This window comes from Leuresthes tenuis, unplaced genomic scaffold (assembly GCF_036924035.1).
Source record: "Leuresthes tenuis unplaced genomic scaffold, fLeuTen1.0.hap1 SCAF_24, whole genome shotgun sequence".
In the NCBI taxonomy this organism is placed as follows: Eukaryota; Metazoa; Chordata; class Actinopteri; order Atheriniformes; family Atherinopsidae; genus Leuresthes; species Leuresthes tenuis.
Genome location: NW_027325378.1, coordinates 22,258,075 through 22,283,430, shown reverse-complemented (window position 1 = coordinate 22,283,430; position 25,356 = coordinate 22,258,075). Strand labels below are relative to the sequence as shown.

Genomic DNA, 25,356 nt, shown 5'->3' with positions numbered 1-25,356 from the left:
AATAGATCAGATAAGGAGTTCATGAAGGAAGCAGAAAGTAGAAGGACTGAGATGCCCAGACGTTATATCTAAGACAAAATGGTTAGAAGTCATTAAAGTAAACAAGTTGTCCAGGGAGAACAGAAATTAAGAAGTGAGACAGAGGTGGAAAAAATTAGGGTGACAAAGACTCCCAAGGTTTTGATCTTTGGTCTGGCAGCTCGCAGCACTGTGGCCACATCTTACTTTGTCCATCGTCTCAGGTAACAGTGTGTTGAGTTGGCCCATGCTGCCTCTCATGCCTCTAGCCAGTTTGCATTTATATTTCTTTTGCTCCTCAATCCAGAGGTCATCTAAAAACTTTTGTCTTTGTTGCTGGAAAATTCCATCGTGGTTCACATCCAATGAGTCGCAAAGTCTCCAACAACGAAACACAGAAGCCTTCATCTCGTTCTTCACCTCCATCTTCTTTCTTACTCTGGAGTGGCTGGCAGATCGTCCACTGTTTTGTGTGACCTTTTGAGTGTACAGTTAACTGGTTAGTTAAAGTCACAGTCACATTTTCTAAATGAATCCCTCCCTTTAACTCTAAGAAAACAACCCGATACTTTAATTCTACCTTGTGATAGTTACCTTGGATGAATTACTAATATGCTGTCAGTACACTGACAGACGAAATTGCAGACTTGAGCAACATGATAATAAAAACAAATAGATAATAAAAAAAGTGTTTAGGTTAATGTATGCTTGCAATGTTTAGTTTTAATTGAAACAGAGTCACATGGCACTTGAGTTGACCAATCAGCCAAGGCTAGAGAAGGTGGTGGTGGTGCTGATCTAAATGCAGGCTATAGAAACATAAGTTTTCTATAGATTTAAAACCAAAAACTATAAATGACTTCAATTAAAGACATGTTCGTATCAATTCTTTTCTTTATAAAACAGTGCACGTGCATGCCGCCCAAACTTTGAGAAATTGTACTCTCATACACAACCCTGACTACTGCAATTTTGCATGTCTTTCAGTGGTTGTCTTGCATTTCTAGGTTATTTTAAACCTGTGTTTGTTGGACAGATGTGGTTGTTTTGTGTCTCTTTTGGAAACCAGTAAAATTTCTCTAAAATGAATGTATCTATGAGGCCTCTTTAACCAAATATCACACATTTATATCAAACATCACACAGTTATTTTATGCAATCTCCTTATGATAAGTAATTCAATAACTAATATTATATTTCTTCACTTCCATTAACTGAGTCTCACCTGAAACTATCTGCAGCCCCTCTGTGAAGGCCCGCCTCCCACTTTGAAAAGTGAATAAGTTTTCATAAGTTTTTTTAAGTGTGCTGGTAATGGCAAAAGAAAAGAAGAAGCTAATGCAGCTCCTCAAAGTGTGAAGTTAAGAAGATGTGTTTCATTCGCAAGGCTGCCAACTTTCAACCATTGAGCACAAGACTGCAATTCTGCCTTTTTCACATAAATTAATTGGTGACATTGGTTCCAAAAAGAGAAGGCTCACTGTGAATGCACAGACAAAGTAATAATATGCAGTGAGAGTGAGGTTTTCAGAAGAATAAGAAAAGGTTTTGACACCAGTTATCGAAGCTTGGTGCCTCAGAACTGTGTGCCTAAGATATCTTCTGCAATGTTTCTTGTTATTTTCTATGGTTATGCTTAATGTGTCTACACTGCTCCAAAACTTTCACAACTTTTAACTTTTATCATTGTGTCAGGGGGTAGTTTGGGCCTGGGCTTCAGGGCTGCACCCCTGAATATTTTCTGAACAACCCAGTACACCACAACTTAAGAAATATTTAAAGCAGATCTATCACAGTCGTATGTAAACATGTTTGCTCAAAAAGTATGCTATATTCAATTCCACTTTATTTCATACAAGAAACATTTACTTCATACAACCTGATACTATAGACTATCTATATCTGACATGCGGATATTTTGCACACTGCAACAGAGGGAGAAGGAGAAAGTGCAACAATCCGTTGATACTTGTTCGCATCTTGTTGTTGCTCTGTTGTGTGTGCAAAGAATATCAGGATGTTTTTTTCTAAAGGGGAGGAGGTACAGAGGAGGCTGGAGGAGTTGGAGAAACTATTGTCTCCCGTTGCTCCAGCAGCAGAGCGGTGCTGCTTCATTTCATAGCTGCTGACCACCTCATAGTTCAAAAGTATCCATTGTCACATAATATGAGCAGGAATGGAGCCATGAGTTCAAGATCCATAATGCCATGTTACTGTCAAGTCTAATTCATTATTGTCATTTTACTGCTTCTATACAATAGAAAATGACAAAGTTGAATAAGACCCCAGACTGTACTCATTTTCTTTAGTTTTCATAATATTCAACATTCCACAAATGACTGGTAGGACACATCCTGACCTCATTTTACTCTTAAATAACTTGAACAATGGTCTTATAAAAATACAAAATCTGGACTGGAGTAAGTCCCTGATGTTTCAAGATCGTGCATTAACAACACCTCTAGTAAGGTTATCTAAATCTAATTTGATAGATCAATTTTGTGATGTGCAACCTAAAGCCATTTTTGGTAACATAATGTTTTTATAAAACATGGCAGCAGTTTTTTGTTCATTTCTTTGTTTTTAAAGGTGTGAGACTTAACTGCTAATTCTCAGTGCAATGTTAAAATCAAATGTGATGTGAATCCATATGTTTATAGCAGTCCTTAAGGACTCGCTGCAGTCTTCTTGTCAAACAGTGAGTGTCACAACTGAGAAATAAAATTAACACTCCTACATCGGAATAATAGTATTAGAATAATACATACAGCAAGTACATAATGTATACACAAATATGACTAATCACTAAGGGACTTTAGGGCTACTGCAAGTGCAAGCACATAGGCAAGTTTTCTGCTTAAATCCAAGTTGGCAGCCCTGCATTAAAACAGAATCTATGTTCAACGAATAGAGCAAAAAAGATCAAGAGTTTACAGTCAGAAATTCACAATAGAGATAAAAAAGTGATAAATATTAAAATCAAAGTAAGCGTGCCTTTGAATCTCTGTTTTCCCCATGCATTGCCAGCAGGGATTATAATATGAGCATATATTTTTCATATAGACATATTTAGCAGTTTCTCCATTTGAAATATAACATTTGAACAGTTTTTTTCATTTAAAAAGGGTTTAAATATTTAGCTAATTTTTGCATTCTATTTTATTTATCCTTTACATGAGAATCCCAATTTCGAGATGGGAGTGTGTTTACCCCAGACAAAAAGAGTAGCTTTCCATGTAAATTACTGACAAGGATGTTTGCATTGTTTAGTGTAGCATCCTGTCATCAAAGTTTTAGATGAAAATAACCAAAGACTTGTTCTAATTACATGATGAATCTACAGTTTGCAATCTTCTATGTGAGTGTCAAACTTGGGGAAAATCCTAACTTGTAGCAGCTTGCTTATGGAGGACTTAGTTACATGTGGGAGGAGGCCAGAGGGGGGTGCTGGTGTTGAAGTTATTCTGACCTGGGTGTTTAGAACCATTGTTGAAACCAGCAGAGAAATACGTAGGTCAAAGAGTAAGACTCTTCACTTAAGGTCATGTGTTCGTTTCAAAACATTGTGCATACATATATAAATATATATATCGAAATCTGCCCTTTGCAAAACAAACTAATTTTTTCTTACCTCCAATTCATTGATGGAGCCAGTGTCATAGAGACTGACGTGTGACTGACTGTCTATTCTGCCTTTTGCTGCATCCAGAGGACTAAAAGCAAAAGCCCCCAGAGGGCTAGCAGAGGGTTTTAGGGTCTTTGGTCTTTCGGGGGGGGGTGTCAATCCTTCCACACTGATTGGTTGGCCCCGAAGGATAGAAGAGAGAGAACTGGCTCTTGTTGAGTAAGGATAGTGAAAAATTCTGCGCTGAGCTGTTGGCCTAGGGCTGTTAGGTTTAGGGCTCATTGGCCTAAGAGGGGGCCCAGCCAGCCCCTCGCTGACCAGTGTGTCAGATCTGGAAAAAGATGGCAAACTCAGATTACTACTTTTGGCTGATAAGAAGGGGCTCATAGGTGAAATGGGGCTTGAGTAATTAGACTGTTGGACTGTGGCGACATCTGAAACTGGAGGTTGGCAGGACAGACATAGTATTGTAGGTAGACTATTAGTTGGATATTTTCTCCTCAGCCCTTCAGATTTACATCCTTTGGGGTTTTCATTTCCACTCCTTTGCGGAACTCCCCTCTTGGAGATAGGATCAGTGTGGCGAAGCGTTCTGAGAAAGGATGGTGATCCTGGGCTGGTGAGTCCGTCCACGTGTGGGCAGGAGTTTAAGTCTCCATGGTAATGCTCAGATGCAGTTTTGCTACTTTCCCCCTCCGGTGCTGAAATAGTTATTTTCAGATGCTCAAGCTGCGTGTTTTTTTTAAGGTTTCTCCAGGATTGATTAACGTTGCCACAATCAATATCAATGTTCACGGTGGCCTGTTCATGATTCTCCTTATCCAGTAAAAAAGACTCAAACAGGCTAGAGAGGGACTTGTGTGCTTGTGCAAAGCGCATAGAGATGTTTAAACTGTCATTGCTCTTGCTCCTTTTGTAGCTCTGCCCATTAGGTGACTGGATTTGCCTCAAGTGGTTGTCTGAGCTGGGTCCCTCCTTATCTTCACAACTATTTCCTTGGTTCACAAATTGATGGACAAAGCAAATGTTGGGAGAAAGAGGGATGGAGCTATTGTCTTCTTTTTTTATCTCATAATGGACTGGGGATAATGCTTGGTGGCCTGACTGGTAAAGGATATCATCTCTGACAAAAACCTCATCATCTGAGTGGTCCCACTGTGACCCTTGCTCAGACAGGAAGCCTTCGCTCCCTCCATCTGATGAAGTCAGAGGTATTTTTTCATTTTTTGCTGCTTTTGAGACCTTCATCCTTCTAAAGGAAGGCAATTTAGCAAACATAGAAAACTTTGAGCCTTTATCTCCAGTCTTGATGTCTCTTTTGGCTATTTTTTCAGAATTGGTATTACTTGCTGAAATAGCAAATGGTGTATCCCTCATCTCATTGCTGTTAGCTGTGGTGCAGGACAATGCATCATAGGCAACAGTCATAGGTGTACAGTGCTTTTCACTACCAATGCAAAGGATAGGAATTACTGAGTTAGTCTCGGATTCCAACTCAGTTGTGATTAAATATTTAAATTCCTGCACAGTCTGCTGGTGTGGAGGCTTTGGACAGGAGATGTCCCCCGAAACGTTGACAATATTCCTAAGTAAAATCCCCTCCTCAGAAGGTCTTATGGGTGTTTTTTCTTCCTTTTTATTCATTATTAACTCATTCTCCAATGTCCTACTAGGCAATACTTCTTCCATTGAACAATTGGCCTCCAGTATTGGCACCAAACTATTACCAGCAACCAGTCTGAGGCTGTTATTAGGGTAAGAATGCCATGCTAGCTTCACTTCTTCTTGTGAAACTGTTTTTTTTCTGTGCTCATTCGTACAGTCTTCTGATGATCCTAACAAATCTATTTTACTAGGTAAGCTATGGTCCCCCATCTGGTTAAAATCATACCTCTTATCTTTAAATTCACTGTCCAATTCTGAACTTGACACTGTAACTTTAAGATCTTTATTTTTTTCTGATTTACAGATGTCTCGACTTTCTACAACAATACCAGCCTCTATATACTTCTGTTCCGTCAGTTTCTGTAGGTTGTCTACATGAGCTGGGCCTATGTGACCTTGGTTATCCAGATCTTTATCTATTATGGGTAACAAGTCTACACTGTTCCAACAGGGTCTGTCGTCAACAGAAGGCAAGACAACCTCTGAATCTTCCTGGGGCTTGACTACATCCTCCAAAAAGTTGAGGCTCACACCTTTTGATGGCTCAACCAGGGGAAAAATCATTTTCTCATTAATTTTGCAGTTGCTCTGGACTTCCCTTGAGGAACAATCAATGCCCTTCTCTATCCGCAGCCCTTTTACAGTGGTCTTGGTGTTATTGTTTGAGTCTGACAGAGACAGAGAGGATTTGAGGCTACAGAGGGGTTCAGGTATCTCAAGATTCAGCTCAGCCTGCTTCCAATGACTAGTAACTGAGCCTACATGGCTTTTTATGTTTGTTTGTTGAACTACATTGTTGTCTTGGATTGACTCAGTAGAAATATCAAGTGTTGACATTTTTTCTCTCTTGCTAGGCAGAGGCTGAGCAAAATAAGCATTAGGATCATTGGTAATTTCTTTGAAAACTCTCAGCCTACTGTTCTCCAAATGTTCAGCTGAGCCAAGTTTTGACTTCCAAAGATAGTCTTTACTTACTGTTTCCACAGCTTGTTCCTGGTCAAGATAAACATGATCGTCCTCCCTTTTCCATTCCTCTTTAGGCCATAGAAGAGAGCAAGGTGATCTTATGCACGCCTTGCCTCCTATAAGATTGTCTGTTAATAGAGGGGAGGAATTCTCTGTTCCTATTTTGTCAGAAAAAAATGACAAACTATCCAAGAGAGGGTGATGAAGGTGACATTCCTCTTGCCCCTTTCCAGGGTCAGAATGGAACTGAGTTGATCCAGGGCCGGGTTGTGTCCTCTCTGAAAGCTTTTCCACAGAAAGGATCTGCCTATGAGAGGCTTTTTCTACTGTGTCACCCACCTGATCCAAGCAATTAGGGCTTAAATTTTGGGTTGGATCTGGAATGAGGCAGGATTGTGACCTTGTACTCTGAGGCTTATTTGGACCTGATTGCCTCTGAGTGAGCTTCTTCCTGTCTAAGTCTCCTGACAGAACAGGTGAGGCTAGTTTTGGAGCAGCAGTCAAGTCAGTAGCACAGATATCCAATGGAAAATAGATGTCTTTAGTTGTCTTTTTGGAAAATGAGATGGAAGTACGGATTTCATTCAGTGCCGGAGGTGATTTAGTTTCTTCTGCTGTAGTATACCTCTCCTCCTGGAAACAAACATCCTGCACACATGCCTTATCCTCAGAATTTGTTACCTGAGGGAGGATCTCTGATAATCCTCTGTTAAGACTTTCTTCATGCTGGGCTTGTAAGCAGTAACAATCCACCTCCTTTGCCACCACACTGACTTGTGGTTTAGGTGTGACTATGGACAACAACTTTGTGTTCTGTGATACACATTTTGACTTTGTGCCAAGTACTTCTGAGATGTTTGCACTTAGTACGGCAGTTTTTGTGAATGACTCGCAGTCTGTGTGTTCTATCTTAGTGTTTTTTACTGCATCAGTGGCATTTGTAACAGCTACATGTGAGTTACATTTACTCTCAACTTTGTTATGTGTTCTATAACATGTCCATAAATATTTATTTTGGTCCTTTTTGTCCTTGCTGTGGACCTTCACATTTCGTGTTTCTCTGTCCTCATTGACTAAGTCCTCAAAATGTTTTCCATGTTTATCAATACAGAAACTGTTGCATCTTTTTAAAACCGCATTTCTCTCTTCAGAGTGAGTGCTGAGTAGTTCAAGCGTTTGTATATCTTTATCCAGAACATTATAGATTTCAAAATTTTCTTCATGTTCTTTCTTTCTACTATCTGTATTTCTAATGAGTGGCCATGTGTTGTGTTTACGTGTGCTTTTCTGTTGCTGTGTTTCCACAATTTTGTCATCTATACATATAATGCAAGATTCTGAAAATGTAGATTCATTGCATTGATGGCTTTCTTCAGGTTGCACCTGCACCTTCACTTCTTGAGTGTCTGGTAGAGCATTTACCTTTGCATCAAAGGTGTCTGTATTGTGTTGGCTTTTATAAAAATTGTAAGGCTCTGTGCTGTTCTTGAACTGAATTTCTCTCAACGCTGCTGGTATATTAGACTGCTCTTGCTGAAAGTCAATTTTTAGGTTTCGTGTATGGGGTTGGATTTCAGCTGAGCACAGATCCCTGGTGCTAAGCTTCAAGGAAACACTAGGGTCCATGTGGTTCTCAGGACTTTTTCTTCTGCTAGAACTGCATTGGCTAGCATAAGTCTCTGTTGCTTCTCTGTGGCCATCCTTAGTAGACACAGACTCCCTCCTCCGAGCTTTTGTGTGTCCAGAGCAAAAGCTGCCCTCTGTTGCTTTCCAACCAAAGTAAGCATCGTCCAGTTCCAACAGAGCATCCAAAGAGTCTTCTCCGTCTGGACTCACATCAGATAAGGTGTTGCTGTGCCTTGAGCAAGAGTCAAAATACTCATTAGATGCATCACGCCCCTCTATGCTTCTCTCACACCACTCCAGGGAGTTTGCAGCAAAATCCCTCTCCTCTGTGCTTAATCCTTCAGAGAGGCTAGAGGAATCTTCAAGGGCTTCCTGGTGCTGTGGAGAAGGAGAAGATAGAAATCAGGAACAATATAGGAAGTTTAGCACAATACCATTTTAAAAATGCTATCAAGAATCTTAATGCTTATCTCATATAAGCACTGGTAAACTAAATAAGGAAACGTCCATTTGAATGTCCAATGTATAGTAAAGATTCAAACTCCCACCCCCTAAGTTCATCTCAAGCATTGTAATTTCACAACATTCACATTTGTATTCATAACAGAGAAAAACCTAGTTACATGACAATGTTCAAGCCTCCAGGTCACTCTTCATTTTCTGACGATGTTCACTTCATTGCCATTGCACTTATACAGTGGACATGTGTCAGAGGAATAGAGTACAATACACATGGTGCATTGTAATGCTTAGCAGCTTGAGAACATCACAAAAATGCACAAATTAAATAACATTAAGGATACCAAATATTTTCGGTCTCCAGTCAAAACTAACAATAGCTTGAGAGCACGTATTTGGGTATCTGACTACTAATTAAAAAACTCAAACACAAACCTAGAACTTTGTTTTGTTCCCCCAACGTATAAGACTATCTCATTCAGTGACACATTCAGATATTCAGTGTAGTTAAATAACTTATTGAGTTAACCTTGCTTTGTCTCAACCTATGAGCCCACTTTATTTTTTATTGTTTTTATTGTTTATTGTTCTGCTAGAACGATGAAACCAACTTTGCACGGAAATGTTCTGTTGTCTGTTGTACTGAACAGCATGCGTCTTACATCAAACCCAGCTTCAAAGGATATCAGAGCCCAGTGGATAACGTTTTTATGAGGGTAATGCACATTCTCCTGCACATTCTCCCTCTGTTCTACATTTAGCTCATGTCTGGATAGTCTGTGTCCTCTATCCACCAAACCCGCTCGATCCTCCCAGTCCCACCCTTGGCTTAATGATACTCTCCGAGCGTTGTGCACCAACCTCAGAACTACCGAAAGGAAATGGCACAAGTCAAAAGATCCTGCAGATCTAACTAAATTCCAGGTACTACTGTCATCATTGTCATCCAGTGTCACTGATGCAAAAAAGTCTTTCTACATTGACAAGATTCACAGTACTAATTCAATTCAATTCAATTTTATTTATATAGCGCCAAATTACAACAATTGTCATCTCAAGGCACTCCATCAAAGATAGCCAGAAACTTGAGTGTCATGATTGAAATACTAACTAACCTTTAAAGATCATGTTATCTCCATTGCTTGATCATGCCGCTTCGCATTGTTAAACATAAGAAAGATCAGGCCATACCTAACCCAACACATCACCCAGCTCCTGGTGCAGGCTATTGTCATCTCCCGCCTTGATTAGTGCAATGCTCTCCTAACTGGTCTCCCAGCCTGTTCATTGAACTCCACTGGCTATCCATAGCCACCTGCATAAAATTCAAGTCACTGGTGTTAGCCAACAAAGTCCTTAATGAAATGGCTCTCATCTGCTTGAATGCTCTTGCAAAGATTTATGTCACAACTTGGTCACTGCAGTCATCACAGGATTGTCGTCTAGCAGTGCCTACACCACGATTAAGACAATCCAGACTCTTTTTGTGTCATTCCACGATGGTGGAATGACCTACCAAGTGCTACCACAACAGGGTCTATCTTCAAGAAACTTTGAAGACCCAGCTCTTCAGAGAGCACCTCCTATTCTAAAACTTACCCTGTACTTCCCTACCCCCTCTACTGCACTTTATCTTTCTATACTTACCTCTATGCTTACACTCCATCTCTACACTGTCACCCCTGTTCAAAGAGCCAGCTCTTTTAAGTGAACGATGGGAGTTGGCTCGCATCTTTTTTTTTTTTTTACTTTTCGTTTTCGGGAAAGGACCTGCGGGCGCTGGCTACAGGTGTCACGTGCATGCTGTGCAACCATTCATGTGAGGATTGACAAGGATCATACCACCAAGCAGGGAGGGGCAGGGTAGAAAAGCTGAGACGATGACAGGAGGAGGGGGAGGGAGAGACGCACAGAAGGAGAGAGAGTGAAGATGAGAGAGGAGTGTGGTGCAAAGATGAGTGAAAACAGAAAAAGAGTATTTGGATGCATTTTGACAGCTGTCCTATTTTAATTTCTATGTTTAGGTTTGTATAGGCATTTTCTATCTGCTTTGTGTAGCAGAGTGGTTTTTCAAGCAAGTTAGAGAGTTACAAGGGATTTTACAACTGTAAATGCAATTGGCTACAGCAATTTATTGAAATTTAAGTTCCTTCTAGGTAGCTTATTGTTAGCTATCCTCATTTGTAAGTCGCTTTGGATAAAACCGTCTGCTAAATGCATAAACATAAACATATGTTCCAGTAAGCGTGAGCAAAAGTATGAATGCAAAAAGACTATGAGTGTAACAACCATTTTTCTGTTTTACTAAATTACACCAGTTTAATGCTGGGCTCATCATGAAATTGTGCTTCAAATCAGTTAAATCTCTCTGTGGCCAAACTTCAGACAAGATAAATCTAAGTTTTTGAGAAATAATTTGGCTGGGTCGTTTTTATTAAATGTATGCTTTTTTTCTTCGGAGTCTGGCTCTGGTTCAAACTGATATGACTGCATGGTTTTGCCAGTTACAGTTGATGAGACGGTCTTACGGTATTTCACCCCATCATCACTTAGCAGCTGCCATAGTATGGAGAAGTCACTGGTCTAAAGAGAGCCACACCCACAGGAAAAGGGAGGCAGAATAAAAGATGGTGCAAGAGGCTGCTTACTTTTGCACTCCCCCACTCCAAATGCAGCCTGGTCTGAGGAGTGCTGTTTTAATAAGAGTCAAAAGAAAGCTGTTGTGTTGAAGCCAAGCAATATTTTGATCAAAGCATATCTCATTTAACAGGAGCTTGGAGCATTGTGTTAACTTGTTAAAATAGAGTATAATATGATTCCTTTAATGTTAAAAAAATATATATATATATTCATTCTAAATGGATACATGGTGGCCCTACTTTCTGCAATGCTTTAATTTACATTTTGTTTCTTTAGTACCCACTTCCAAAAAGGCCTATTATGCTCCTCCTGATCAGCTGATTGGTAGGAGAGAAAAAATTCAGAGTGCAAAGCGATCCTCATTCGTTTTAGTCAGAAATTATGCAAATGTGTATCATGCTTATGTAGACAAGTGAGTGTAAGAAAAGCCACAACTACAAACAATAAACCTATGACAATTTAGGAGCAATGTCTTCTGTTGGTTTGGGTTGGACTTTTGACTGTATGACTGTGTACAACAATGTCCTGCAACGCTATATAACGCACAGAGGAAAAAGGAAAAACCCCAAAACCATATGTCCACACAAACAGCCATCAACAGTGTATGATGAAAAAAAATGCAATGATTTTTAAAAATGGGCACATATCAGATTCATGAAAAGCATAATGTGTTATTTAAATTGATAAAACCCGCTCTGCAAAGATGAAGTACTTTGGTAATGCAACTAAGTTGAGAAACCATGTTAGCTATTTCAATCCCAACCTAATCTCTGCAACGTTAAAGATCACCCCAGCAAGACTAATAAGCAAAGCATTTAGGAGATGCTATAAATATTGCAATCGAACTCTGTCAGAGGTTCACCAAATCTGTGGCAAATTTATGGCTAAAATCTGCAAACTTATTCATAACTAGAAAATCTTCTCCAGCTTCTAAATACTTTGTTGCTTTCTTATATGCTCCCATTACAAAGTCACCTTCCAGAATTCATTATATTTGCACTCTGCAATATTTTCTACATTTCTACACACAAACATGCAACATGAAAGTCTTTACCTATTCACAACAGAGGAAAAAAAATACAGATATATATGTATATACACAAACACACACAAATTCTTTCATGAAATCTTACAGTGACTTCATACTTACTCTAAAGAGCTTCAGTGCATCCGCTGTATTCAGCACAAGGGCACAAATGTGAGCAGAAAACCAGCTCAGCACTGCTCCCATGGCGTCCCTCACACTCTCAAGGTTTCCTCTTTCCAAGAGCTACATGTCAATGGTTTTCCCCTTCGCTCCTCTTCCCTTATCTCCGTGTTTATCCTCCAAGATCACCAATCGTGCATGAAGTCTTAAATTACAGATCCACCCCTTTGTTCTTCAACCTGCAGTGGCAAGCCTTTATAAAAAGAAGCCTTACAAGTGCAGACAGGAAGAAGCAGAACTTCCAGTCTCACTGGATGTAGTCCTACACCAACCCAGGCTTAATCCAGCCTCAAAACAGCATGTACACAGATATCTCTGCATAACAAGGAAAGACACTAAGAAGCCCTGCTATAAATACAGAGCAGCAACTTCAGGCAGTGCAGGGTGCATGACAACTAATGGACCACACACTTACGCAAGGACAGGTAACCTTAATGCAAGCTAACTCAAATCACATTAGGTGTCACGCAGTTCCATGGCTTCATTATAAGCAGGAGCATGCATAAGACCTTTAGAGCATTAGTCAATCAACAAATAAGCTGAATAAAATAACACTAATTGGATGCGAGTCACTTTTCAATAAAAATCAGTCTTAACTTTTTTAATGTGAGAATCTGTTAGTTATTTTGAATCTTTTGAATCTTAAGTCAAATTACTTAAATTTTGGACTGTGGTGCAGACTAGGATTAATTTCAAGATTTAAAGCCAAAGTTCACAAATTTCTCCACTGCACCCTGAACTCTTTTTTTTTACCCACACCCCATCCTCTAATTTACACAGTATTGTTTAATTTACAGAGTGGCCACTGTTGTTTTTTTCTAATTAATTGTTCAGTGTTTTAAAGAAGCTTAAAGGCTTAGAATCGCTCCCTTTCTAGCAGACAGTGGAGAAGATGATTGAGGCTCCACAGCGAATCCAAACTAAGACTCCAATGGTACAGATTACTACCCCATGTAGTTAACGCCTTGAACAGGAAAATAAAAGCTCCCACTTTAGCTTTGATCTAAATAAACTTTGACAAGATATGGGGTGCGTGCTTGCTATTCATTACATGGGTCTCAGTCATGCTTTTAAATTTTGTTCCACAACTTTCAGTTTTTTTTTTACATACATGCATTTCAGAGTTCTCAGTGTTCAAAGAGTCATTTTCTGATATCACCAAACACTGCTTAAGAAAATCGGATGTTTTATAAGGTTAAAGAAAATGGGGGCCTTTTCAACAACCAAATGTCACTACAACTACACAAAACGGACTTGCACTAGGTCTGTACCAATGGCACAGTAAAGTTGTACACAACAGCCAGTCTATATTTTGGACTTATTTAGTGTTAAATAACTTCACTATCTGGAAATTGTTTTGTAAATTTACTACTTCAACTAATTGTCAACATGATTGCTGTCATGATAAAGTGTTTCTTAAAAAGAATCCTTTATTTGCCAGCATGCTTTTCACACACACATGAATGTGACATCTGCATTTAATCTCATCATCTCTCATCGACAATTTATAAACACCCACTAAGAGATTTACACAATTTAGGGACAAAGACTAGACCAAGCAGTGGGGAATGGATTAATTGCTAAACAACAATTAAACTCTAATGGGACAGCACTGATTGTAAACTGCCCAAGCCTAAGGAGCTAGGAGAGGTACATAAAATTTTGGCACTTGTATATATGTTTTATAACTTGTGTCATCATATCTGAATGTGCGAAAGGAAGTACAAGCACAAATAAAATCTATGCGCTTTCATGTATAGAAAAAAACCCAGCAAATACTGATCACATTTATGAGTATGAATAAAATCGACCAGTCAAATTTACTGTTATTTTCAGACTGATTTTTTAAAAAGAAAAAGAAGAATTCATCCATCATCTACCGCTTCTCTGGGGATCGGTTCGGAGAAAGCTTGAGCGGAGAAACCCAGACGTCCCTGTCCCCGGCCACTTCCTCCAGCTCTTCCGGCGGGACCCCGAGGCGTTCCCAGGTCAGCCGAGAGACATAGTCTCTCTAACGTGTCCTGGGTCTCCTCCCAGTTGGACGTGCCCGGAACACCTCACCAGGCAGGCGTCCAGGAGGCATCCTAACCACATCCCCGCTTCTCACCCTATCTCTGAGGGACAGCCCAGACACCCTGAGGAGGAAATCTATTTCGGCCGCTTGTATTCGCGATCTCTTTCGGTCACTACCCACAGCTCGTGACCATGGTCGTGTAACCAGGTTGAAAATATATCTTTACTTTTGCGATTGAAATGTCACCAAATCCTGATGAATATTGTTTTCTATATGTTTTAGGTGTGTTTTATTGCCTATATGTATGCCTGGATGTTGTAAACAGACCAGAGTGTTAATACCTGTACTGTCACTTTAAGAAGTCGCAGGCTTTGTGACGTCTTTAAGGTGCTTCTCTCAGTGCGCGCCAGACTAGCTGAGAGGAGCCAATGTATTATCTTGCTCATCATTTTTTAACATTTATTTCGTTTTTTGAACAATGCAAACCTTGTTTTATGCATGTATAAATGTTGGGTTTTAGGTTGTGAATATGCAGTTAATGTGTCTATTGAATATAAACCTTGTAAACGAACTTTTGCAAGTTAAAGTAGACATGTTTCCACATGCTAACAGGAGCTTGAGACCTGTATGCTATGTGGAGGAGACTGCATGTTACAGAGCCTTGTATTTTTCTGTTGATTTGTACAGACAAATCCTCCATCTTCTCTTCATTAAAAGAACAACCAGCAGCTGATCGTGGTCAGAGTCCTTCCTTCATTCTGCACAATATAGAACACAACGCAGATCTTAAACGAGTTAATGGACGTGCATCCAACCTGGTCTGATTTGTTAAAGACAAAGCACGCCCGTTACCGTCACAAAAAGGAATAAACACAAATTAATTAAGAAACGAATATTTAAAATAGTTTTTAATGCAGCTGAAGCTTCTACTCACTGTCTGATTACATACAGTATCAGTACTTTCAACTGCTCTCTTTCTAAGTGATTGTGTTTTGTTATTTCACCAAAATGCAATTCTTTTCTTTTTTATCCACAAAATGACATGTCATGAATGTGTGGTTGTTTGTCTCGTTTGTTTCTGTGTGGCCCTGTGATGAATGGCGACCTGTCCAGGGTATACCCTGCCTCTCGCCCAATGACCGCTGGGAAAGGCAGACATTTTTATGGTTATATGGGCCTTTTCTTGTTTTCTAAGCTCATATGTCACCAAAGAAAATTACAGATTTTACATAAAAGTTCCTTTCTTTTTTTCTTTCAGTGATTTTATGCTGAGAGCAATTAAGCATCACTTGCATGGCAGCAGGTTAAATGTGTTCTTCTACCTGCTGCATCTTTCAAGTGGCTGGTGAAGGTTGTGAGAGGTTTTAAACTTGAATTGAAATGTCCATGGTCAAAAATAATGGACAACTACTAACAAAGAATGGTATATTATTTGTGTCAGGGTTAATGGCATGTTGTTGTGCTGCTTCCATGTTTTTCTCCCTTCCTTTCTCCTCTCGTTGTCAGTTTGATGTTCTCTTAGTGGAAGACTGTATCTGCCGATTTTCACCAAGCAACTATCAGGAGGATAGAAACTCCGTACTGCCACCACCATTGTCACTACACTTTGTTTCATCACAGGAAAGTTATTTCAAGCTTCCAACCAACAATTTACCGATCAGTACTAACCTTTGGGAGTTGCTACTGTAATCTCTGAAGACTATGTGAACCGGTCCAAGCAGAATCCAAGCATTTCACTGTAAATAAACCACTTACCATTTTACTCACCTGTCACTCTCTGTCTTGACTGGATCCTGCCTGTGTACAAACCTTAACAATATGTCCCTTGGTCCCTAATTTCAACTTGTATTGTGGACTATATTGTCTGCCTTAGCCAGTTGGTCAAGATTTTCCTTTTTGTCAAGTCATAGCCGTTCATTCTAATTAAGTTAAACATCTCAGTGTATGGAATGTCATTTGATGTAGAGATTGAGAAGCCCCATGAGGTAAAGTTTTGATTTATGATTCAAGGATGTACAAATAAAATTGATTTGTATAAATTCCATTAAACTCTATTGTACTTCTTCCAATTTTTTCTGTATTAGTATGTAAGTTTATTGAGAGAAACAAAAAGGACACATGCTGAGTAGGCTATGAATGGAAATTTAATGGCCAAATAATGCAAAGCCTAATACAACACAAAAGTTTAACCATAACAGCATACAATGATGGATCTTGCTTTAAAAAAGCTAAAAAATTCCAAAAATGTGAATTCTTCACAAATATCTTAAACCCTTTTCGAACCATCTTAAAGTTGTCAACTACAATTTGTTCCATCGAATCGGTATCTGAAAAAAATAAATATGATCACTACATACAACTCCTCCCTTCTTGATATATTGTTCTGGATAATGACCCAAACAATTTTTTTTAAAGCACATATAATGACTGTAAAGTTGGCATTTGAGCTTTCATCATTTTATCTTATCAGACATTAGTCTGAAGTTTTGTCATTGGTTTGGGAATCTTTGGGAGTCTTTGACTTAAAGGCTGGTTTAAATGTGTTTTGCGAGTTTAAATTCTCTGAAATCATTGCCAATCAATTCTAATTAGCCCTTTATTTTATCCAAGTGAATCTGTATAATGGATGTAATCAAAAGTTCCTTCAGGCTTTCCTTAGATCTTGCATTCACAGAAATGGGAAGGACAAATGAACAAACCAAAGACTTAATGCCTTCAGCCACAACTATAGCCAACTGCAAGACATAAAAAAAAAATTATGCACTCAATAGCAAAACAACAAAGCTTGCTCCATCAATAAATCAAATACGCTACACCTGAATTCTGAAATTACTGAATGCGCAATTCCGCATTAAAATAAAAAGAGTGACCTCAGAGAACTATGAAAATCCCAGATGCAGATGAAGTGCTTGTAACATAAATTCTTATACACAGACACAGAAACACACACAAAGAGACGACACAATATATATGTCATAAAGTCTATACAGTTTCATGGTTAGATAATGTTAAGCCTATAAATATCTGTTTGTCTCACAGCCCGGGTGTTCCCATGCCAATAGATAGATCATGTCAGTGAAAGTCAGTGTCAGTGTATGCGGCTTTGACTTTATGCTGCTGAAACACAATGTAATTGGTCAAAATCAAAAATTTCACATGCTTGTTCATAAAATTTGCCCTAACTTAAGAATACGCAAAACCTGGTTTGTTAAGGTAATGTGCTACTTTTTCTACAGGTGATGAAAGAGTAAATTGTGATTAATTTTTATATTTTACCTCTATACTTTGTGGTATGGCTTTTACAATCAATACCAGACTATACAGCGTACTCTATGGGTCTGTGTCGCTCTCACATGAATCCCTGTGTTGTTATAATGCATAATGCTTAGTTAATACTCCTCCATAACTGTCACACCGTAATGAAGTGCGGGCCCCGGTGCGGTCACAGAGTCAGGAGGACAAGAACTCTTAGTTCAAACAAAAGTTTATTAGTTAACAGAAAATCTCACACAGAGGAAAAACCTGGCCTGGTGAGCAGGGAAGTCGGCCTGCAGAACTGGAACAAAAAACCAAAGTAATCCAAGAACTGAAAATAATCCACAAAACACCAAGGGTCAGGATCCAGGTCGTGAACCAAACAGGCATAACAAATACATTAACACACGAGCAAAGAAAGGCGGAGAAGACCAGGTATTTAAACTAACGGGGCAATCAAGGGAAGATGGAACACAGGTGAGTTACGAACCAGGTGTGACAGTACCCCCCCTCCGACGACCGCCTTTAGGCGGCCCACCAGGCTTGTTAGGGTGGGTTCTGTAGAAGTCGGTGATGAGGGCATGGTCCAGAATAAACCGACGTGGAACCCAAGAACGCTCCTCCGGCCCATAACCCTCCCAGTCAACCAAATACTGGAAACCCCTGCCACGACGTCTGACATTCAGAATCCGATCAACTGAGAAAGCAGGATGGCCATCCACGACCAGGGGGGGAGGAGGAGGTTCAGCTGGAGGGCCAAGTGCACAAGAGGTGACTGGCTTTAAGAGGGACACATGAAACGTGGGGTGTACCTTAAGGGAGTCTGGGAGCTTAAGGCGCACAGCCGAGGGATTAATGATTCTGACCACTGGAAAAGGACCAATGAAACGAGGGGCCAGCTTACGGGAATCTACCTGCAAAGGCAGGTCCCTGGTGGATAACCACACCATCTGCCCAGGCTGATAATTAGGAGCAGGCGAACGCCGACGGTCCGCCAACAGTCGGTTCCGGGCAGCGGACCTAACTAAAGCAGCCCGAGCCTCCAGCCACACTCTGCGAACTCGTCGCAAGTGTTCCTGAACAGAAGGGACGGACACATCATCCTCCTGGGAAGGGAACAAAGGGGGTTGAAAACCATACATTACCATGAATGGCGACATACCAGTAGCAGATGTGGAGAGACTGTTATGAGCATACTCCACCCACGGTAGCTGAACACTCCAGGAGGATGGGTTACGTGCACACACACATCTTAAAGCGGCCTCCAGGTCCTGGTTGGCCCGTTCTGTCTGGCCGTTCGACTGAGGATGGTACCCAGACGATAGACTAACCCTCGCCCCCAATGCGCCACAGAACGCTCGCCAAACCTGGGAAGCAAACTGGGGTCCCCGATCAGAAACGATGTCCATGGGGATACCATGGAGACGAAAAACATGATGAACCAAGAGCTCAGCAGTCTCCAGAGCAGAAGGGAGCTTCGACAGTGGTACAAAATGCACAGCCTTAGAAAAACGATCGACAATAGTAAGGATGACAGAGTTACCTGCAGAAGGAGGCAGACCAGAGACAAAATCCACCACGATGTGAGACCACGGCCTTGAGGGAATGGGGAGAGGGTTCAGCAAGCCAGCGGGCCGTTGGTGCGAGGTCTTCCCTCGGGCACAGACAGAGCACGCTGCCACAAACTGATTGGTGTCACGGACCAGCGTGGGCCACCAGAACCGCTGTCGAATAAGCTCAAGTGTGCGTGCAGCCCCAGGATGGCCGGCCAATCTGGAGGAGTGCCCCCACTGCAGCACCTGAGACCTAACGTTCTCGGGAACGAACAAAGAGTTAGGTGGTCCGATCTCTGGACGGGGACAACGGGAAAGGGCCCTCTTAACCTGCTGCTCAACCTCCCAATGGACCGCTCCCACAAAACAGCTTGGAGGGAGCACAGGCTCAGAAGGATCAGTCAATGGTTGTCTCTCTGTCTGACGGGAAAGGGCATCCGGCTTTAAATTACGGGAACCAGGTCTATAAGAGAGTGTAAAATTAAATCTGCCTAAAAAAAGTGCCCATCTGGCCTGTCGAGAATTGAGACGTTTGGCTTGCTGAAGGTAGGCCAAGTTCTTATGGTCCGTCCAAACCACAAATGGAATTTCTGCTCCCTCCAGCCAGTGTCTCCACTCCTCTAATGCCAGAACGACTGCTAAAAGCTCCCGGTTACCCACGTCATAGTTGCGCTCAGCCGGAGACAGCCGGCGAGAAAAATACGCACACGGATGCAACTTCTGTTGTGAGACCTGCGAAAGCACGGCTCCCACACCACTGTCAGAGGCATCCACCTCCACTACGAACTGCTTAGAGGCATCAGGGTGGATGAGAACAGGCGCAGAGGAAAACAGCTCTTTAAATCTTGAGAATGCCTGGGCAGCTTCAGAGGTCCAGGTAAAAGGGCTGGAGGTGGAGGTAAGTTGGGTGAGTGGTGCAGCCACCTTACTAAAATTCCTAATAAAGCGCCGGTAAAAATTAGCAAAACCAAGGAAACGCTGAAGTTGCTTGCGGTTCTCAGGTGCTGGCCACTCAACCACCGCCCTTACCTTGGCTGGATCAGAGCGAATCTGACCTCTTTCAATGAAAAAGCCCAAAAAAGAGACTGACTGGACATGAAACTCGCATTTCTCAGCCTTGACAAATAATCTGTTCTCAAGCAATCTTTGGAGAACTAATCTGACGTGCTTGCTATGTTCCTCCAGTGTGCTAGAAAAAACTAAAATGTCGTCCAGATAAACAAAAATAAAACGGTTGAGCATGTCACGGAGTACATCATTAACTAAGGATTGAAAAACTGCCGGTGCATTAGTTAACCCAAAAGGCATGACCAAGTACTCAAAATGGCCAAGAGGTGTGTTGAACGCCGTTTTCCACTCATCCCCCTCACGAATACGGACAAGATGGTATGCATTCCGAAGATCTAGTGAAAAGTTGAATCCAATAGTGGCAGGGGATATTTATTTTTGACAGTGATAGCGTTCAGACCACGATAGTCAATGCAGGGGCGCAAGGTCTTGTCTTTCTTAGACACAAAAAAAAAACCAGCACCTACAAGGGAGGAAGAGGGGCGAATGATACCTGCTGCCAATGACTCCTGTATGTACCTCTCCATAGTCTCTCTGAGAGGTTGTAAAGGCGGCTGGAGGGGAGAGGGGACCCAGGCAGTAAGTCTATGTGGCAGTCATAGGGACGGTGTGGTGGGAGAGAGAGAGCTTGATGTTTGCTAAATACCTCAGCCAAGTTATGATAACAAGGAGGAATCCCAGAAAGATCAGGAGAGACGGAAGGAACTATGGCAGGAGGACTCAAGGCTGGAACAGCAGATCTAAGACAATTATTGTGGCATGCTACACTCCAGCTAATGATTGTGCTCTGTGTCCAGTCAATGTTGGGATTGTGCAGTCTAAGCCAGGGGAGACCTAAAACCACAGGAGTATGAGGAGCAGGCATAACAAAAAAACTGATAAGCTCATGGTGGTTACCAGAGATAAGTAAAGATAAAGGAACAGTCTGGTGAGAAATTACAGACAACAACCTACCGTCTAGAGCATTTACCTTACGAGGTACTGTAAGTGACACAACAGGAATATTATGTAGTTTAACAAAATCTGCGGAAATAAAATTCTCATCTGCCCCAGAATCCACAAACGGATTTATAGCCACCTCCTTAGAGTCACAAAACAAAACGGCAGACAACTGAGTACGTGTGGAAGGAAAACAACTTGAATCTTGGCTCACCTGGGTCCCCCCCTCCTCAGGTGAGCCTAGGCTTTTGGCAGATTGGGGCAGTTCTCTCGAACGTGGCCGGGTTGGCCGCAATAAAAACAAAGCCTCGCCTGAAGTCTCCGTTGACGCTCCGTCGGAGTCAATCTGGCCCGTCCAAGCTGCATGGGTTCAGGAGGGGGCAGGACAACAGGAGTATGAGCACCTGCTGGAGTGGACACCTCCACCTGTTGGCCAGAGGCAGAGCCAAACAACGGGGTACAGGCGGAAGCGATGCAGCTCCGGTCACGCTCCCGGCGTCTCTCTCGCACGCGGTTGTCCAACCGGCTCGCAAGGTCTATTAAATCGGCCAAGGATTCTGACTCATCCCGAGCCGCCAGCTCATCCCTCAAATTGTCATTCAGGGAGCGAAGAAATATTCCCATCAACGCAGCATTATCCCAGCCGCTCTCCGTCGCCAGTGTGGAGAACTCAATAGCGTGGTCGGCTACTGACCTGGAGCCTTGGCGCAGTGAGAGCAGTCGGTTGCCCGCCTCTTTACCACGAACAGGATGGTCGAAGACCCCTCTCATCTCCGCCACGAACCGCCGGTAGGAGGAGCAGAGCTGGGGGTTGCCCTCCCACGTAGCCAGCGCCCACTGTGCAGCCCGTCCGGAGAGGAGGCTGGTGATATACGCCACCTTGGCGCGGTCCTCCCGGTACATCCGAGGCTGCAACTCAAACACCAGAGCGCACTGGAGGAGGAAACGTCCACAGGCTCCCACGTCCCCGCCATAACGCTCCGGCGTCGGGAGATGGGGCTCAGGAAGAGGGGGCGTTGATGGCAGAACTGCGACAGGTGGCGGATAAGCAGCACACAGTTCCAGTCTCTGAGAGAGGGAGGCGACGCTAGAAGTCAAGGACCCCAACGCCTCCATAATGTCCTTGAGGTCCTGGGCATGCTGTCCCAATAAAGAGCCCTGGGCGGTCAGCGCCTGGTGAACCGACTCTGGATCCGCGGGGTCCATTTGGCTCGTGTGTTCTGTCACACCGTAATGAAGTGCGGGCCCCGGTGCGGTCACAGAGTCAGGAGGACAAGAACTCTTAGTTCAAACAAAAGTTTATTAGTTAACAGAAAATCTCACACAGAGGAAAAACCTGGCCTGGTGAGCAGGGAAGTCGGCCTGCAGAACCGGAACAAAAAACCAAGGTAATCCAAGAACTGAAAATAATCCACAAAACACCAAGGGTCAGGATCCAGGTCGTGAACCAAACAGGCATAACAAATACATTAACACACGAGCAAAGAAAGGCGGAGAAGACCAGGTATTTAAACTAACGGGGCAATCAAGGGAAGATGGAACACAGGTGAGTTACGAACCAGGTGTGACACATAACGCCGACGGTGTCGACGTGACGTCATCATTGAGCATTCGAAGTTCTGCGATTCACCATGCCGGTAGGGAGGTGTGGCTGTGTGTTTGTGTGGTTTTAGGGGTTACAGCCAATCCTTGCTTTTTCTTCCGGTCAGAGTTAACAACAGTAAATGATGGTAACCGAGATATAGGAGCTGTATTTGCAGTTGGAGCTCATCAATACTGAATAACAAATGCTTATATTGCAAATGTTGAAGCATATGTGACAGAGAAGACGTTTGCGGAGGTGGTCTGTATGACGAGGCTGAGAACGGATGAATTTGCGACACTGGTTCACCCACTGAGGGACCTGGATGAACAAATGGGGTGGCAACACCCATTCCGAAATCCCGCCATTCCGACATCCCGCTATTCCGACATCCCACCATTCCGACATGCAGACATCCCACCATTCCGACATCCCACTATTCCGACATTCAAATGTACCACCATTCCGACAAGGCATTCCGTATAAGGAAATGTGCGTTACTCAACAGGTGAGTCCCTTCTTTCTGTTCATGCAATTTATATGTTTAACACATGTTTACAGACAAGCGTTTTTAAAAACAAAGTCTCGGCAACTGGAGGAGGAGAAGCAGTCCGCGGTGGTTTTTAATCACACACTCCAATGCCACTTGTTTCAACTTCCGAAAATTTAATCCAGGAAAATAAGGCTTACAAACATGGACCGAAACGGCTCCATAACACGCACAAGAATCCAAAAGAAACGAAAGTTAACTAAAAGAAAGCAAATAAACAGCATGAAGTGGTCAAAATTGGTTTTACGCATGCCTATGTGCGTCTGGCACATGCGTCTTCGGGCTCTCCCACGTCGGTTTGTGGATGAAAGCTATATGTTCAGCTGTAATGTCATGTAAAAACAATCTCTACATGACATTTACTCCCAGGTGTGACCAGTTAGGTCCTTAAGATATCAACAGGCTGTATAAAGACTTGCGCAACGGCTGTGTGTTTGTGCCAAATGCGCAAAGCCCATCCGTGCTTCCCAAAATTGGAGCGAGTACTCATAAATCACGTGAATAACATGAATAAACGTTTTTACTGCATTTTGTTGTGTTTTATACGTTCTATGCTGTCATTTCTCTCTTCTCCTATTGGCAAGGCAAGGCAGAGTGCTCGCAACTGTGTCCTGTGCAGTAGCCGTGATATCTGTAATTGCAATTATTACTTTTGCATGTGATGACAGCGTGCAAAAGACGCATGGGCTCTGTGGAGAGCTCCACTCCAGCAGGCTGCTGTGACAGGTCACTGACACTGTATTTCTGCTTAATCAGTTTCAGTCTCGCCAGAGTTACATTAATATCTGTATTTTTATATTTGAAATTCAGGGGATTTTGATAATAGATTATTAAAGTTTGTTTGCGAGGCCTCTGTGGCCTCTGCATGTGCAGAGTTTGTGCGCCAAACTTTAGGGCGTATTTGCGCCGGCATATCATTAGTGCAAAATGTTTTGGGTAAAAAATAGGCTACTAAAAGGAACTGTCGGAATGGCGGTATGTTAAAAAAAAAAAAACATACCGCCATTCCGACCATAGGAGGAAAAAAGTGTCACAATGGCAGGACGTTTGATAAAAAATTAAGTGTCGCCATTCCGACAATTGGAGACCCATGTCGGAATGGCGAGATGTCGAAATGGCAGCATGTAACCGAACAAATGCACTTTCAATACTTTCGAATGTCAACAGGCTGATCTGATGAGCTTCTTTGCCATGTACAGCCATTAAGACCGGAAAAAGCAACTGCCGGAAATTATGTTCTGAGCGGACCTCACACCCTTAGTCCTTTACGGTCCGCGTCAACGCGACGTGTAGTGAGAATTTTTTGGAGGTGCAGGTCAGACTACGGCGTAGGGGTCCACGTTGTCATAGCTACGTCGTCGAAATTACAGAGAAGTAGAAACTACACTTAAGCCTTGATGATGATGCAGATTTCAGACCAATAGGCAAACTATTTAAATATGCTTTCTTTTAATTTATGTTTTACTGTCATTCAATATTTGCTCAAATTTTGTTTGATGTCTCTTAATTATGAAACACCATTGGTAGTATTATACAGAAGTAGCTTTATACAGTCATAAACTATATGATAGTTACACTACTGGTAAAAGTTTGATTCCATACTTCTCAGCACATAGTAGCACAGACAGACACACATACAGACAGAAACAAACTCACATAGTCACGGATCAATTACAGGACATGACACTTAATTATTTTTCTTAGAACCTAACTTTACCTAATCTGTCAAACTTTTTATCCCATATTTACTCTCTATAAAGTAGCTGTTTAAGCAGATTTAGGCCTTCGCAGATGTGGGAAACAACTGAACTACAAATTGGGCAAAGTAGAGTATCCTGGTAATCTTCAAAATGGTGCATTATCTGCATGCCTGCAGATCTCTGTTCACAGCCAGCCAGTGCCTACACTGAGACTACCAGTAGTTGGCTATTGTAAGAATAATGAGACAATGAGCGTGTCCAAAAACATGGTATTACCACCTGCTCAAACGGAAGACTCATGAGGACCTCTACTGGCTGTGTGAAATATAATTACTGTCTGTGAGGAGCAAAGGCAGAAATATTTTTACAGAACACTCAGTACTCATTTCTGGCAGACACTGATGGCCTCTTAGTATGGGCTTCATATAAGAAACTGTAAAATTGTATATTTTGTCTCTGACAGTGAGGTGACACTTCACCTCACTTGCA

The 25,356-nt window shown here is 42.0% G+C and overlaps 1 protein-coding gene across 2 annotated transcripts in view; it reads right to left on the bottom strand.

The window, feature by feature from the left end:
* The window catches only part of arhgef4 (Rho guanine nucleotide exchange factor (GEF) 4), a 79,918-nt gene extending 67,588 nt beyond the window's left edge, over positions 1 to 12,330 (bottom strand). The window contains exons 1-3 of one of the 2 annotated variants that reach the window (XM_072378124.1): positions 12,150 to 12,330; positions 3,650 to 8,278; positions 226 to 495 (exon numbers count right to left, since the gene is read on the bottom strand). In XM_072378124.1, coding sequence (XP_072234225.1) covers positions 226 to 495; positions 3,650 to 8,278; positions 12,150 to 12,230 — 4,980 coding nt within the window. In that variant the 5' untranslated portion in view covers positions 12,231 to 12,330. The remainder of the gene's footprint in view (positions 1 to 225; positions 496 to 3,649; positions 8,279 to 12,149) is intronic. The other variant, XM_072378123.1, reaches the window with a different exon arrangement.
* Between the last annotated feature and the right edge of the window lie 13,026 nt (positions 12,331 to 25,356).